The sequence below is a fragment of the Silurus aristotelis genome (assembly GCF_946808225.1).
Source record: "Silurus aristotelis genome assembly, chromosome: 11".
Lineage (NCBI taxonomy): Eukaryota > Metazoa > Chordata > Actinopteri > Siluriformes > Siluridae > Silurus > Silurus aristotelis.
The window spans coordinates 15,917,056-15,935,502 of NC_139584.1; the positions used below are offsets into that span (position 1 = coordinate 15,917,056).

Genomic DNA, 18,447 nt, shown 5'->3' on the forward strand with positions numbered 1-18,447 from the left:
TCAGGTCAGAGGACTGGTTTGTGACCATAGATCTGAAGGATGCATATTTTCATGTATCCATCCTTCCAGCTTACAGGAAGTTCCTGAGGTTTGCTTTCGGGGTCGAAGCTCACTAATTTTGGATCCTAACATTTGGTCTTACCCTCTCACCCCACACCTTCATGTGGATGTGGCATTGGCCTGGCTGAGGCTTCGGGGTGTCTGCATTCTAAATTATATCGACGACTGTTTTATATTGGCTCAATCAGAGCAGCTCGCGGTCCAGCATGGAGATGCTTTTGTTGATCGCATGAAGGAACTGGGGTTAAGGCTGAATGACAAAAAGAGTGTGCTTTCTCTATCACAGATCGAATTAATTACATTTGTCACCTACTCGTGTCAAAACCATCCTCGAGTCCATCAAGAGAGTATGGAAAGTCACTCACTAAAAAGCAGTTTCAAAAACTGCTGGGTCTGATGGCAGCAGTATCCAATGTGGTTCCACTTGGCCTCCTGCACATGAAACCACACTCCATATGATCAAGGTTATGCTGCGAGCCGTACATGCCTTACATGTGTGGAGAGCTCCACCGCGCTGGAAATTCCTGGGCATCGCATAACGCTTATGACAGATGCCTCCCTCAAGGGGTGGGAAGCAGTCATGAGTGGCCACTCTGCTCAAGGTCTTTGGGAAAGGCCCAATCGGACGTGGCACATCAATTGCCTGGAGATGCTGGCCATGCTTCAAGCTCTGAGGCATTTCCTCCCAGACCTCAGAGGCCACCATGTGTTGGTCTGTACAGACAACACTTCAGTGGTTTCCTATATTAACCACCAGTGGGGTCTGCGATCTCGCCACCTGTACAAGCTGGCATGTCAGATCCTCCTGTGAACCCAAGGGAAGCTGCTTTTCTCGAAGGCAGCATATATCCCAGGTCACTTAAATGAGGGAGCAGATGCCCTCTGGAGGCAAGGTCCGAGGCGCGGGGAATAGAGACTCCACCAGGATGTGGTGAAGCAAATCTGAACAACACCACTTAGATCCAGTTAACTGCCCAGTTAGATCATTGCTGGAATTCATTCAAGAATAGTTCAGCAAAGGGTTGGCTCCTTCCACTGTGAAGGTTTTCAGATGTTTTTTCATGGTTTTCACGTATGTAACTATGGCTCCCAGAGGCAACAAAACGCTGCATCTCTATGCCACACTGCTTGCATCCCTGCAGCGTTTCCCCTCCTTTTCAGAAGCTAGCGCTGGTTTCAGTACATGTGCTTTTATGCTTCCTGGTAATGACGTCACCCCGCTGGTAATGCCATGCTTTCCATTGGACTGATTATACACGTGATTCAGAGCGGGACAATGTGGAAGTGTTCCCAAAGCTTTTTTGATGCGCCGTCTTGTTCCCTCTGTGAACCATGGTTACATACGTAACATGGAGATGCTATCCATGCCTATGTTGATTGGAGTATTAAAAACTTGAAAATATTAATTTAAGGTACTTTTAGAACAGATAAAAATGTGTGATTAAGTTGCGATTAGTCACAAGTTAATTCATGATAATCATGCGATTAATCGTGATTAAATATTTTAATCAATTGACAGCCCTAATATAAATGCATATGCCACAGCTATTTTCACTTTTTAAAGTGTTATCTGATCTTTGAACCCAAACTGTGGATCTGAGATGGAGCTTAAGAACTGGATTCAGAAACAAAGATGGGAACTAGCATAACTGAATAAGCCTAGAAACTTAGAAATCTAAAAAAAACTTAGACTGAAATGATCATAGTTGCTTCCTTTGTTTGTGTTTCTCATTTGCATTGTTTTATCGGTAGAAAATTCTTAAACATTATATATTAAGTAAATTTCAGGTATGAACTTTGCCTTGGCCTTTCCATTTTTTATTCTTTAACCAGTCAGATATTGATTTGCTGGAGAGCTTGAGCTCACTGTCCTGTTGCATGACCCAGTTTTGGCCAAGTATATATATTAGCTAACCAGCAAGTCAAATTTCAGATTTTTAAATTTAAAAGAAAACCTTCCCAAATTTCTGAATGCGTAGGAAACTAGTTATTCATGCAGGGTCATGCATGATGCAGTCAGGTTTTTTTTTTAATTTAATTTTACTGGATAAAATTACAATAAATTAAATGTAAATACTTTACTTTTCACTTCCATATGTACTTTTAACTGAACTGGATTTCAGCACTTAGAGATAAGTGCCAAAAGAGTTTGAGATAATTACCATCAGAGATCATGTGGTGATGCTAACAAAATATAATAATAATAATAATAATAATAATAATAATAATAATAATAATAATAATAATAATAAATTTTATTTATAGGTGCCTTTCTCAAGACTCAAGGACACCACACAAGAAGTTACAAGAGAAAGCATAATAAACAACATATAGAAACAATGTATACAGCTTACGACACGTACAAAAAGGGAAGGAACATGAATATGGAGAACATCAGACAAAAAAGAAGGGTCAAGGTTGTGAATAGCCTTAAAAGTGAAAAAAAGGATTTTATATGGTCAATGCGAAGCTTGAAATATGTGAGATCTCCAAATGTAGTTTATAAAGTAAATATAAAGAATTCTGATACTGGATATTATAGTTGAAATGTAAAAATAGTATAACTACATAACTGTATTTTTTTTTTTAAATACGTGTTTTGTGAAGTAAATGTATGTTATTATTAGGATTTCTATTCGATATTAAAACATTTAATGCCAGATTAAACCAAAAGGATATGAAATCCAACAGATCTAATTGAAGCCAAGAAAGTGCACACCGTCACTTTAAACAAAATCCATTGTAATGTTTCTTCCTAGTTGTAGGCAATTTGTAATGGTACTCATAAAGTGTGTGTAATCATTTGTGGATTAGAACATGGTGCTGTTTCTTATTAGACCCCACACAGCTCATTCATCCTCTTCCATTTAGAAACAGATGCTAAAACACTCAACTCACTCAAATGAAATTTTCTATTATTAACGAAATAGCTATTGTATGGTAGCTTAAAGTGTTAATGAACCGTGATATAAAGTCACAATTATAATTTCTTGCTTGACAAAGTTTTGACTTGAATATAATATATATGATAATATGCAGATAATATACGGATGAAAATATATGTATATTTAGATAGATAAAGTGTTTAAGGTACACACATGCATTACCGATAAAGATTGATATTTTTAAATAATGAGATATTTTAAAGAAACCAATATTTGTACTTACTTGACTATTTAAAACTTTTTCAAAGCCTTGTTTTTACATTGTGCTTTACTGAGTGTCTCCATCAAACCCCCCCATACCCCCGCCCCCCCGCACCCACCCACACACACACACACACACACACACACACACACACACACACACACACACACACACACACACACACAATCACACAAATAATTTTTTTGGTTTTGCTGCACAGCACAAACGTACATAAATATTTTATACTGTGAAAAACATAAACATGAAAAAACATACTAAATACCACAACTTAGCTAGTATAGCTAACTTCACTATAGATCGGAATGTAGAGCGGTATGTGGTGAATTGTATTAGGGCAATAGAGTACCAACATTTTTCAAGCTTCGCTACATGTTCTGGACCCCAAAATGTAAGAATACATACAACTTATGTCAGCTGTATTATACTGTGTTTATACTGTGTTCTGTTTATTATTGTGTCATTCCATGATTAATTGCAATTTACCACTGCCATTAGCACATCAGTCCAATGGTTGTTGGCCAGTTACTTTATTATTATTAAAGTAATTGTTATTTAATTATATATCAAGATAGAATTGGGTAGTAGAGTATAAAAAAAAAAACCTTCTAGTCATTTAAAGACAGAAAGGCTTAATTTTTGGCATCCAGAATTTTTTTAAATAAAAACAGTGGATTTCAGTGGAAGAACAGCCGTTATATTAAAAGAGGCCACCATGGTCGAGGTGGTGTGATTAACATTGATCATATTGTTACAGTGCCATTTGTCAAGGGGTGAGCTGGTCTGTTGGAAGCAGAAAGAAAATGCAAAAGAGTTAGCATCTAAGCCGATTGTAAAGGCATCTTTAAAACAAAAAGTGTAGTGAGGTGTTCTCTGTATGCAGTTTTAAAATCTTCCAAAAGTTGTCTAAGGCATGACAACTGGTGACCGGTGACAGGGCTCTAGGTACCCAAGGCGGATCGATATGTGTGGGGAGCAAAGGCTAGTCTGTCTGGTTTAAGGCAAATTGCTGAAAGTTAATGCTGGCCCTAATAGTAAGGAGACACAGTGCATCAAACATTACTTGTTATTGGGTTTCTGTAGCTGCAGGCTGGTCAGCATGGCCATGCTACAACTGAAATGGGCACAATGGGAACTGGACCTTGGAGCATTGGAAGAAGTTAGCCTGGTCTGATAAATAATGTTTTCTTTGACATTATTTGAATAGATAGGTGGATACATGTGTCACCAGGGAAAATTTTGCACCAGGAAGTACTATGGCATGTTGACAGTAGAAGTATAATGATCTGGGTAATGTTCTGCTTGGAATCTTTGATTCCTGACATTTATGTGTTACTTTAACATGTACCACCTTCCTGACAAATTGAAGGTGTTCACTTGGCTTTCAGATTCCACAAATCTCAATCTGATCAAGCATCTGAATGTGCTGAACATAAAAGTAGGATCTGTGAAGGTCATATATATTTACCGACCAGGCATAAAATTATGACATTATAATTCTTTATTCTGGCACCTGTTAGTGGGTGGGATATATTAGGCAGCAAGTGAACATATTGTCCTTAAAGTTGATGTGTTAGAAGCAGGAATAATGGGCAAGCGTAAGGATGTGAGCGAGATTGACAAGGGCCAAATTTTGACTAGACAACTGGGTCAGAGCTTCTCTAAAACTGCAGCTCTAGTGGGCTGTTTCCAGTCTGAGTGGTCAGTATCTATCAAAAGTGGTTCTAAGGAAGGAACGGTGGTGAACCGGCAACAGGGTCATGGGCGGCCAAAGCTCATTGGTGCACGTGGGGAGCGAAGGCTGGCCCGTGTGGTCCAATCCAACAGATGAGCTCCTCTAGCTCAAATTGCTGAAGAATATAATGCTGTTAACGCTCGATAGGTCAGGACTGTTTTGGCAGTAAAAGGGGGACCAACACGCTTGATCGGTGTGTGTTTTCAGTAATTTCAGCAAACAATTTAATATATCTTCTCAAGGGGCAATACTACAGAAATAAAACTTGAATATATTTTAGAGTAGTCGATGTGCAGCTTGCATAGCAATACAGATTTACTGTCCTCTGAAAATAACTCAACATACAGCCATTATTGTCAAAATAACTGGCAACAAAATTGAGTGAATTATGTGAACACTGTGTTTAAAGTGTCAATATTTTGTGAGAGCACCATTGTTATCTAGCACTGCCTCAGTCCTCCTGGGCATAAAATTGACCAGAGCTGCACAGGTTGTTGCTGGGATCCTCTTCCACTCTTCCATAATGACATCACAGAGCTGCTGTATGTTAGACATATGGCACTTCTCCACCTTCTGCTTAAGGATGCCCCACAGGTGCTCAATAGGGTTCAGGTCTGGAGACATACTTGGACACTTCATCACATTCAGCTTCAGTAAGGCAGTTGCCATCTTGGTGGTGTGTTTGTGGTCGTTATTATGTTTAAAAACTGCTATTCGGCTCAGTTTCTGAAGGGAAGGCATCATGTTCTGATTCAGAATGTCATAGTACATTTTGGAATCCATGTTGCCTTCAACAAACTGCAACTACCCAGAAACAGCAGCACTCTTGCAGCCCAAGACCATGATGCTACCACCACAATGCTTGACAGTAGACAAGACACCACACCAAACCACACATGCTGGACACCATCTGACCCAAACAAGTTTATTTTAGTCTCCAAAACCAAAACTTCAACTTCTTTGATGGACCCTTGCGAGGCCTGTTCAGAGTGGAAGCAGTCTTGTGAAACCGCTGTATGATCCTGGCCACTGTACTGTAACTCAGCTTCAGCATGTAACTATTATTCTTATAGCCTCGGCCATCTTTGTGGAGAGTAACAATTCTAATTCTCAAATCCAGTGAGTCTTTACTATGAGGTGTCATGTTCAACATACAGTGGTCGGTATGAGAGAATTGTACTCAAAGCACCAAATTTTAACTGCTCTAATAAAAGATTTAGGACATGTGGCTTTGCATGGGTACACAACATACAGCTGTTATTATTCAGGGTGTACTCACTTTTGTTTCCAGCTGTTTTGACAATAATGGCTGTATGTTGAGTTATTTTTAGAGGACAATAAATCTGCACATTGACTATTCTAGAATATATTTAAGTTTAATTTCTATAGTTTTGTCCCTTGAGAAGATACAATAAAATGGTTGCTGAAATGTGAAGGGTGTACTGACTTTTGTGAGAACAGGGTCATATGGAGATGGATGATCTGCTGTGGCGACCCCTAACAGGAGCAGCCAAAAGAAGATGATATACACACACAAAGATATGTATGTACGCACACACAAATGAATAGACTTTAGTTGTATCCTAATAATACAATATTGCACGATTTACTAATTTTTGGCCTGCTATTCTTTGTAACATGTTTAAAGGAACATGAATCAAATTACAAGCTATCTAAAATGAAGACTTTTTTTTATATTTTCTAACTATTTCATCAATAAAAGCATAAACAAGCATGCAACAGAACAACAAAGCAATGTGTTTTTCCTTTAATCATTATTCATAGTTCCTCAGACACATGTACTGTATATACAAATACAGACCTTTTTTATTATTATTATCTGTTTCAAAATTCTGTTCCTGTTTGTACAGTGTTGAAAGCTGATCAAACACAGCACCAAGAGATGCAAAGAAAAAATAAGAATCACAAACAAACAGAACAAAACAAACAAACAAAAAAAAAAAAACAGGAGCACATGGGCGTTCTGATATACAGTATATGTACAAATTTCCCCAGAATCGGAGGAAAAGGGTAAGGGTTGATTAAACAACAAACTAAAAAAGAAAACCTAGAAAATCAGAAAAAAGGTGCCAGTAACTGGATGGTACAAACACTGGTTTTGGCATTTTAAAGGATTTAAGGACTACGGCAGGAAAGGCCACCTTATTGACAACCAAATGTGGCTGCATCTGGCAAAAAGGGAAAAAAGGGTGTCGCAAGTGTTGAGTTTTTGTGTAATAACATGATTTCCTTGGTTTAAATAAATTATTTAAGGGATGGCAAATTCTCCTTATTAAATGAAAACAGAAAGCAAACACAACCTTGCTCTATCCCTATATTCTTGCTGCCAGTCCATAACAGTGCTCTATACAGTAATCCTCCATCCTGCTGGGTGGATAGTGTGGGCAAATCATCTCATCTACTCATCTGTGCAATGCTTCCGTTTTAATGGACAAAGCTTTGAGAGAAGCATGTAATTTATGTAATTAACATACAGAACAACCAGAGGTGAAAAAACAAGCAAAAACAACACTTTATCTAACGTTTATCATTGTTAAGTTCATGCGCATGCCACATAATGAAACTGACAAGTCCTTTATGGGGGAAAAAAAATAAACAGGCTGAACAAGAAATGCTTTCAGACAGTGAAACCCTCAAAAACACTGAATCCAGTTACATACAATCCACCACTGCTCTCTGGCTGAAGCTTCCAATTGATGGTGATGGCAGGAGGAGATCTGAAATACATGCATGTGAAAGATGAAACGCTCCGGATGCCGGTTGGCTTCCCTCCACAGATCTAAGTTTGTTATGTACTGGCTCCATTGGCTTCTAAAGATTATGTTCATGTATGCTCACATCAGTTCTTCAGAAGTCTTTTTTTACTTTATTAGTTTCCTTTTTTTTTTTTTTTTAGAAAAGATTTAATCAAATGAATACCTCCATATCAAACACTATATACAAGAGCTTTCGCATATCAATAATAATAATAATAATAATAATAATAATAATAATAATAATAATAATAATAATAATAATGGTAAGTGATGTTTTCTGTAGTTGTTTAATGACATCTTGACTACATTAGGATACACAGTATCCATGTAATTGCGCCTTGTTTCCTGGTTTAAAGTGTGTATAAAGTATGATAAGCATTATAATCAAGAGTATAAATGGTAGGTATACAAATACTATTGAATTAGAGATCTAAAGGCTTCCATACTTTTAGATTTGGACCATGAAATTAAGCACATGTGGTGGCATTTTTCCTTCTCTAAATTAAACACCCCAAGTGGTCTTTCTGCACAATCAGTTGCCATTATAACAGGAATGCACCTCCTCTCCAGGATCCCATAATGGAAAAGTAAAGGGGGAAAAAACAGGCCTACTGAGAATCGATAAAGCAGAAACAATTACACAATATCAGACCTTTTAAAAAGTTCCCACTATTGTTTATTGTGCCTACTACCTAATTGCTCATGCCTTCACCAAAACAGCTTCCCAGGATGAGCTGTTGCTTGTGTTCTTACACTCACACTCAAGGTTAAAAAGTCCTGGCGAAATTCAAGTCACCTCAGCATTGTCCATGCAATTAACCTTCTAGTTTCAATACCACAAATACAGACAGCATAGGCTCTGCATGCCAGCCAAATTGAAACCTCATTACAGAGTCACTGAGGTATAACTGGGCATGCTCTGGTCTTCCTTGAGCCTGAGCCTACTTGTTACAGGCCTAACAAAGCACATTTTATATCTAAGGCTGCCATGCAAAGGCAAAGAGCAGGCTCACAAAAAAATTTGGTGTCATAGTTAATGTAATGTTGTACAGTATAAGAATATGTGGGCACTTCACATGGGTTAATGGCCATTTCAGTGCAGTTGAAAATAAAATGCATTTTCTTTTCCTTAGCCCTGGATCTTATTTGCAAAGCTGACTCCAAGAGACGCTACTATTTCCATTCAGAAAATTAGGGGGGGAATAATGTTAACCATGTGCAGTCACTCGTGGTGCTGTATATACAGAGCTGCACACTCACAGTCATTATGACCAGGAGTTTTTTATGAATTGTTAATGTTGCTGTTTTTTAACAATAGATAAAAGCCAACAGGAAAAAAATAGAGTTATTTATGCTGCAGTAGGTTTATCCTACAAAATACAAAAAGCACTGTTTTAATGCTGTGGTCTACTAAGATAAGTCTCTTTGTTTGCAGAGAATAAATGTTTTACCTCACGCTCATTTCCAATCTAACATTATGTCAATTAACAAACACACACAGCCATTTTCCCCTTTGAGTGCAATCCAGACCTCCAGCCATCTGCACATACTGTTTTAGTCAAATTTAGATTTTGACAATCTGTTGATCTTTGCCAATTTGTATGGGGTAGGGAAAAAAAGCCAACAGGAACAAGCAGACACATAGACTTTCAATGTCTCATAAATCTATACCAGGAAAAACCCTTTATGTATACATTTATACATGTTTATTTTAATTAAAAAAAACACTTAAATCCAATGTTTGGCTACACGGCATGGATCCTATGCGATGTTACAACTGGATTGAGTTCTCCACTGATTTTCTAAAGGCTAGATTAGCTTTTCTCCCTCATATTACTAATCATTTATCTTCTTGATAAAGGGCCACTTAAATATTTGGGAAATGGGCCAAATGTAGCGCTCCTGGAGAGTCTCAGAGGAATCCTGTGGCCTGGAGCCCTTGTCTGTACAAGCCTGGTGGCTGCTTGGGCAAGGAGCAGAGGGGGCTGCTGGGACTTGTCTGAAGGAAGGACATACGAGGCTATAAGGTGAGAAGTGCAGAAATGCAGAACAGCAAGAAAGCCATCAGCAGACGTGCCATTAGGGGTCGATGCCCTGAATTAGCTGTATCGCTCCGAGATGGTTCGGCTGATTCATGACTAGTGTCATCTGGAAAGGAGAAAGAAAAAAATTGTTTAAGTCCACATCAAAATAAAATCATAATAGTAAAATGTATATAAATGTTTCCGAATAGCTTGTTTTATCAGTTTCATTTATTAACATAATAAATATATTAATAATTATTATTTACTGTATTTATCAATACAAAATCAGACCACATTATGTTTGTTAACTTGAATTGGATATACTGAATGCAGTGGAAGTTTTTTATAGAAAAAAAAAAAATTTCTAATAATAATCTAAATAATTTCCCCCCATTACTGATAATACATTATTTGTGTTAATAGAGACTTAAATGACCAATAATGCTTCTGTAATAAATAGGTTAGATTAAAAATGTGGAGGTCGGCAGGGCATTTCTAGTTTAATGCATAAAGTAGGATTTAGATAACTGAGGATTTATGATGTAAATATAATGCATCATAATATAATGCTGTATGAACTATTTATACAGCAAATCAAAATAAATGAAAATACAATTTCAGGTGCTTGACTTGTATCTTGAATGATGATTGCTCAGTATATATGGTATTTGAATAAAATAAATAGATGGTACTGTGACCTATTATGCAGCAGTGACTGTGCATTGCTGATACTGCAATGCACTGCAATTTTTCATTCTGCAATATCATATTCATTGATCTATTTTGACCTAGTCATGTAATGTTACAATGCTAGCAAACAAGAGGAAAGGGAAAAAAAGAAAAAAACATTTGCAGAATCGGCCTTAAAACATTATTACACATATTGTTTTGTGTAATGTAAACATGCAATCTAAACATGATTATTCAATATTTTTTTAAGTAAAAAATAGTAAAAGTAAGTAATAAGTAAAAAAGAATTTATGATTGAGGATTACAATTTGGTCAAAATATTTTCCCATTTGATGTTCTACAACTCATAGGAATAAGTAAAAAAAAAAATACAATTAAAGCTTTCTTTGAAAAAAGCAGACAGACTGAGGGAATGTGAGAAAGCAATAGCAACAGGTGTAGAACACAAAGATGCAAATATGCTAGTGCAGATGGAGAGGCTGGTTCACTAGGGAGAACATCAGACAGGCAGGCATGCATGCATGCAACCAGCTCTTCCACATACTCCCTAGGTACCAAGACTAATAAATCAATGCCTCCATGCTGACACACCAAAAAAGAAATGTGTGTATGGTTTGGGCAAATGTGCACTGCAATAAAATCCTGGTCAGAATGCAAGTTCCACCACTGTCATCAATCACAATTGATTTTCATTTTTCTGTTTATATTTACAAATACAGAGTGCTTAGACTGAGTCTCTAAAATACGTTTCACAATATGTTTCACTAACTGCAAAAAGATGTATATTCATGGGCATGGTTAAAGGCACCACATGCTCCTAAAAAGCAAGAAACCAAGGAAAAATCTAGCATGGCTTAATCACTGGCATGAACAAGTTTTTTTATTTACATGACCCTACATGCTGGGCAATGAAATGTAAAACCATGCTCTTTAAAAAAAAAACAAAAAGAAAAGAAAAGAAAAAAGGGACAGAACACATACAGTATACATGAACAAAGGACAGAAAAAAAATCCAGTGAAGAGAAACAGAACAGAATCCAATACATACTAACCTCTTGGTTCTAATGAATTGTCTACTTTGTCATTAACGTCAAACACTCGATCATGAACACCTATGATTTTCACACAGCTGTCTAGAAAACAGAAGAAGGAAGAAAAATATCATAAGCCAAACATGCTAGCATCACCAAGATGTCTCTTCCAGCCCACCAGAGAAAGATTAATGAAAACAATAAAACACAGAAAGCAGAAAGAGCAGCTTTAATAAATACATTAGTAAATACTGTTGCACATAACTGATGGCACTTACTTGCTGGTCTGACAAAAACTTTCAGCTTAAGACAGCCTTTTCTTCCACTCTCTGTAACCATGGATGCTGCAACACAGAAAAAAAATACGATTTCCATTCAGTTCAGCTGAATTCTGATCAGTTCAATTTTGTAGTATCACAACAAATATATTTTATTTCAGTTTAGATGAATTTAGAAAAAATATTGTTACAAAAATATGACTTTCCCAGAATCATAAACAATTTGGGAAGTTTTGCCAGTGTAGCCCAGCAAGGTCAGGTTAACCATACAGAAACTATTTTCACTGTGCCTATACAGGCATGTAAGCAATATTCTTTAAATAATAGGACTTAAATAAGCCTGATTATTTTCAGTACTAGATGCAGATCATAATTATCTTAATCACAGTGAACTTACTCTTTAAATTGTCATCCCATTTTTTCAATTATTTTTTTATTGTTAAATTTCATGTAATATTAACAATTACCGCATAAACTACTACATTAAACTAGAATATAGAAAATAGCCACTTTAGTTTCTAGTAAATTCTCAGCATCTATGGCTAATTATAAAAATGAATGAAAAGAGAGTCTTTAAACAGCAATACCAATTAAAGAAATTAGCAACATCACATTTAATCAATGCCAATTCTAACTACAATATGAAAGTGTGCAGCTTTTTTTTCTGGTGCATTTAACATTGGTTCAAGTCTAGGGGTCTCTGACATCAAGTAAAAAAGAAAGTGTAAATGGGATCTCCATTTCCCCTCTCTTAATCTTAAGCAACAACCGCACCGTCCCACAGGCCATTCCTCATTTCTTTTGAGCATAGTTTGTGGTCTCATTCAGGAAATTACCCCTTTCCATTGGAATCTGAAAGGCTTGTAGTTGGGGCGCCTGCTGGCGAAAAAAATAGAATATCAGCCTGTCATTTGTGATTTGCAACTGGTATTGATGTTTTGTTTTATCTCCAGGATGCACGTGGGTGGGTGGGTGGCTGGGGGGGGGACTTAACTGAAGATCTAATCATAGTGTATGAAATGTTAAAAAAGAATCCAGATTCTTCTTTATTTTAAGAAGAAAGCTTAAATAACATAAAATCATCTGAAAAGAAAATTCATATAACCAAATTACATTTGAATAAATGAGTGAATAAATGACTAAACAAACAGACAAGTAAATACATTTAATGTATTTATAATATATAAGTAAATTATATTCATATATTTCATTATTCGACAAATACTACTGCTACTACTATTGCTACTACTACTACTACTACTAATAATAATTATTATAATTACAATTTTAACATATCCCTGATTGCATCTCCAATTTGAGTGGAATAGTTGGTAATTACAGTATACTTTAATACTTTCTGTAACTTCACAATGCATAATGTCAGTTTCTTCTACTTTAAAATGTTTAATTGTCTCTTCTGACTGACACCAATGCACAAACATGTAGAGTGTTCCACCAGTCTTAAACAGTTCAACCATAAATCCACACTAGAATGTCAAAAACAGTGTAAGAACAACAAAAGAATATGTATTTTCAATAAAAAGAAAACAAAGAATCAAATTCCCAGAGCACAACCCCATTTACATCTAGTTTACGAAGACCACAATAACAAGCATCCATTGGGAGGTTTGGGATGTGAGAGGTAAAAGCATGCTAATTACAAATTATGAATAGGGCAGGCAAAAGCAGACCCATAAAAAAAATGCAGCCAGAAGCTACAAGATTCCAGTCAGATAACATCTTGAAAAATTGGGATTATTTTCTCTTCTTGTGTATCTGTTTAACCCCTTCTGTTTTTTTTTATTTTTATTCATTCTGTGGCTAAAAATGAGAAAACGAGTAGAGCATTCAGAAACACAGAATGACAGGCCTATAGGTTAGAGGTATCACTGTATTTTAGATTCCAGGGAATGACAGAAAATGCTCATATGATAATATTAAGCTTATGTTGTATGTGGGAGAGTAAGAGACTGTAAGCAAGAGAGAGGCAAAATCACAGCTAGACTAAAATAAATAGTTAGAAAGAGGCATCAATGACCTTTGCTTATTTTTTCACTTTTTTTCTTGCTGTCTTTCTTTTTTACCTCTCTGCCTCTCAGTCCTATTAAAGCAGTGGTGAAGCTATAGGGGGGGTCTGGGCACACCCAAAATAAAGTGTCCTTGTTGCTATGGGTTACACAACAGCCTTGTAAAACTTATTTAGAAAAAAATAAAAGGAAGAAAAAAAGTTTTTTGCTCAATTGGAGCCACTTTAAAAAAGCTGCATTGAGTGATGTTGCTCAGCAACTGGTGTAAACATTTTTGCGTGATGTGCATCCGTATAGAAGGCTAGTTCATTAAATCAAACAGTAAAACAGATGGATGCCATGGATGCCTTTGGACCTTGTATTTCAGTTACATTTAGCTATTAAATGTGTGGACTGGACATCAGACTGAGCTGAAGAACTAATTTGCAATTTGTTGCAGAATGCTAAATTTATTTGTGAAAATCTCAAGGTTGTAGTTAGTTGTGTGAATAAGTTTATTGTATAAAAATGTAATGAGACAATTACCACTAACTGTTTATATAACAGGACACTTTATAGGGTGATTTTATCATTTCCTGCCCTGTTTAAGTTTATTTCATTGCACAACTTGTTTTAGTAGATTTTTGTCTAATATTAAGACCATGTTGACTCGCAGATTATCTGATTGTAAGGTTTCTTTTTTTTTTTTAAGTACATTTTGTTTATGAAAGCTGTTCAAAATGCACATGCTAGCAGGTTCCTGTAGAATTTTGGGCAACTGTAAGTGATATTTCAACTAATATTGACATTTTAACTGATAACTGATATTCGCTACAATGTCAAAAGCACCTGACTAACATAGTAGCAGAAACATCTCAAATTTAACCAGCTGATGTTCTGCAAATAGTTTAGTTTTCGATTTTCTATCGTGTGTTGTGTTTTGCTGCTGGATTTAAATATGTAATATTGTAAATGGCATTATTCACTGCATTCGTTGACAGCTCTTCCGTTGTGTTCATGTTAGGCCAACTTGCAATCTTCCTGAAAGCGGTGCTTTTTTTTTTTTTTTTACCCTCTTTAGTTGTGAAAACTGATTTGATGAAGCTGTGAAAAAAAATATCGTTCTGGATTATTATTGTGTATGTCAGATGACATATAGGTATACACTAATCCCCCGTTTATTGCAGTGGTTACGTTACAAAACCACCTGCAACAAACGGAAAACGCGATAAATGGACGCAACCCCAAAAAGCTATTTTTTGTACACAGTACTGTACTGTATTAACATTTTACTTCATTTTATAATTAATAATTATATTTTTTATTAATTATTTTCATTATTTCAACATAAAAACAATTCCAAAGTTTTTTGGTCTATCGTGCGAGATACAAATTCAGTGAAACAAATTATTTATGTGGCAAATGCAATTCCGCAATAAACCGGGGGTTCGAGATTCAAACCGCAATAAAGCGGGATTATAGTATTTGTTAAGACAATACTATATGTTGTGAGGTGAAGTGAAGTAGAATTGCTTAGCAGCAAAAAACTAACTTCTTCAGTGATAGCCATTAAACTGGTTGCCCACCATTTAAGTTATTTTAAGTGACTTTTGAGTATTTGAGTCTGCAGTAGTTTGCTGGATGTTTTAATATACCTTTTATATAGTAATATAACAGTTGTATGCAATCATTAAATAGTTGCAAAGTTTATTTTTGACAGTCAATTGCTATATGTATGCAAATAAACAATAACCTTGCAGTCGCAAACATACCATGCATGGAATGTAAATAAAATGTACGGCGGAAAAATATTATTTACCAGACCACACAAGGTGACACAGGATAGACTTTAATAAATCTAAATATTTGTAGAACTTACTAACTAGTCTCTCTAAAATTTTAAAGGCAAGCTCAAATTCTTAAGCCTATAAATCAATATACATACACAGTGTTTGCATTAACTCATTAGTCTTAGTTCAGTAACTGCTTTATCCATTTAATGCAATAGAGGTTTTAGAGCTTATCATAAGGGTATCATACACACCCTTGCACACACCCATTCACACCTTGGGACAGTTTAGCACAACCAGTTCTGTGAGAAGATGCAAAACTCAAAACAGACACTATTAGGACCTAGAAAACCATAAAGTTCAAAGTGTCAAGTTAGCGTTTTAAGAACTTTTTGCTCTTTGGGATTACATCTAGATCGTTCCAAAAATATGGAGTGCGTTTCACAATTCATAAAACAATTCATAATAAACACGTCTCTACTGAATTATATATGTTCCTTATTTATGAGTATTGCATGTAAAATAGAGTGCAAATTTTATACTTTTTTTTTAAATATAATTCATAGTGTATAATTTACTCTGCATGTGTATAAAGGTGTCCAATTGTGTGTAAGATAGTCTAAATGGATATAACGACTTTAAGCAGGAGATACAGTTTTGTTCTTTCAACATGGAGATCTACGGATGGATATCAACTCTGCTTTTCTGCTTTTAACATTTACACTCAAAGTGACTTATAATTTTAAACCAAGTGTACAGCTGAGAATTTGAGAGTTAAGAGACTTGCTTAAATATCCAATAGTGGTTTTCTGGCTGTGCTGGGATTTGAACTCACAGTCATCCTGTCACTTGCACTAAATCTCATTCTTGGAACTTGGAACTTGGCACATCTGACCAAAGCTCAATATTAAACTCAGCAGTTCAGAAGTTTCTCCAAAATGCTCCAATACCACTTACCCTTTCTTAAGTATGTGAAATGAAAATAAATGCAAAAGCAATGGGGAAAAACATTCTGCTTAGATTTTTGGGTTAGATAAACAGTAAAGAGACCAGTGGATAAAATAAATAAATAAAATAAAATAAAAAAATACATTGCACACATTTTTGTGGGATAAGAGTGTATGCAATGCAGGAATGAATTCTCCTTTGAATATTATTTCCAGGAATTGTGAAGATATACTAACAAAGCAAAAGTGGCCTCTTATGCCCTTTTGTTTCTTATATTTATATATATATAAAAAACGCACAGCATCTTAAATATATGAACTACATTGTGCTCTGTCTTCAAAAAATACCTTTTTCTAATGGAGCAGCACTGTGTCTTAAGCTGTTATAAAACATGAACACATCACTAATTAAAATTGTGTATCTATTTAAAATAATGACATGCTGTATATTAGCTACAGAACAAATCTAAGAGCTTTTGTTTTGCACATGGACAATATTTGGTGTGCAGACAAGCATTTGATTGTTGACATCTGCAGTAAATAATGCCATCTTTGTCTGGCAAGAGCTGTCTTAAAGTCTCTGCTAATTATTAACATGTTCGTTCAGTAATAAAAAAAAAAAAAAAAAAGAATGGTGTGTATTTACATGAGTCAGAAATATTATATTTGGACCCACTGCCATGTCCTAGCAGTTTAGGGCCATCATTTTATTCAGGTTAAAATATGAGACATTTCAAAAGTCAATGTGAAAGTCTTTTTAGGAACTTCTGCACCTTTCCAAAACAAATTCACACATACAGTAATCCCCGTTTATCACAGTTTTTACGTTCCAAAACCGCCTGGATAAACAAAAAAATGTGATAAACGGATGCCACCCCAAAAATGTTATTTAATGTATACAGTACTGTACTGTAGTGACATTTTACTTCATTTTATTATTAATAATTAATAATAATATCAATAATTAAATGTTATTAATAATTTTCAATATTTTAACATAAACCTCCACAAAAACAATTTCCTATTATTTTTTCTATCCGCGATAGACCGGGAAAATCAGCTTACCAAATTAGTTAAGTGACAAATGCAGTTCCGCGGTAAAGCAGGGGATTACTGTATAGTCTTTTTCACATCAGGTCCGATAAAAAAAACAATAGAACGAGCACTTCATTTTTGTAGATCATCTCTACAATATATTAAGTCTCTGCTGCAATTTTGTTGCTGACTGTGTTATATTACTGTGTTTTCTCTGTCTTTTTTAATACTTAATCTTATTTGTACTTTACCACGCTCGTATAGCTGCACTGTCTACACATGCTGAAGTAGCACACAAAGCATTTGTACACCTGTACAACAAAAAAAAATGCCTGAGGCAATGTGAACTTTTTATGCCTCTCAATGTGACAGACTATAGATAAAAAAAAAGATCAAAGAAGCTTGTGTAACCAAAAGTAAGGGTACAATTGGAAGAAAAGAGTGGAAAGAAAGATTCCATTCATAAAAGCGATGTCTGCTTGACGTTTGTACTGTTAAAATAGTCTGAGGTACTGAGTGAAGAGGAGCAGAAGGTTCAATCCCCTATTTATCCCTGTGAAAAAGTAAAAAACCTAAATGTCTGTGGTCATGTTTAACAGATGAAGGCACATGCTCTTTTTAACTGAAGTTCAGTGATGCCATGCCAACTCTCCCACAAATATTGCCAATCAAACATAAAGACTTTCAACAACACAGAGGACAGTATACACATTTCCCATTCTATTCACACCACAAAAATGTGAGTCACAATTTTTTTTCTAACTCTTCCCTAGGAGCTCTTTTAATATTGGATTTACAGACCTTCTGAGATTAAAATCTATCTTCAGATTCACAATATTAGAAAAAGATGCTGCCTCAAGCTTTTCAAAGTGGGGGGTTCACATGAGCCGTCAACATGCCCCGCCCTTT

The 18,447-nt window shown here is 35.6% G+C and overlaps 1 protein-coding gene across 2 annotated transcripts in view; it reads right to left on the reverse strand.

The window, feature by feature from the left end:
* Positions 1–6,713: 6,713 nt before the first annotated feature.
* Positions 6,714–18,447, reverse strand: part of efna5b (ephrin-A5b) — an 85,119-nt gene continuing 73,385 nt past the window's right edge. The window contains exons 3-5 of one of the 2 annotated variants that reach the window (XM_083554618.1): positions 11,761–11,826; positions 11,504–11,584; positions 6,714–9,885 (exon numbers count right to left, since the gene is read on the reverse strand). In XM_083554618.1, the coding sequence (XP_083410744.1) occupies positions 9,758–9,885; positions 11,504–11,584; positions 11,761–11,826 (275 nt within the window). In that variant the 3' untranslated portion in view covers positions 6,714–9,757. The remainder of the gene's footprint in view (positions 9,886–11,503; positions 11,585–11,760; positions 11,827–18,447) is intronic. The other variant, XM_083554619.1, reaches the window with a different exon arrangement.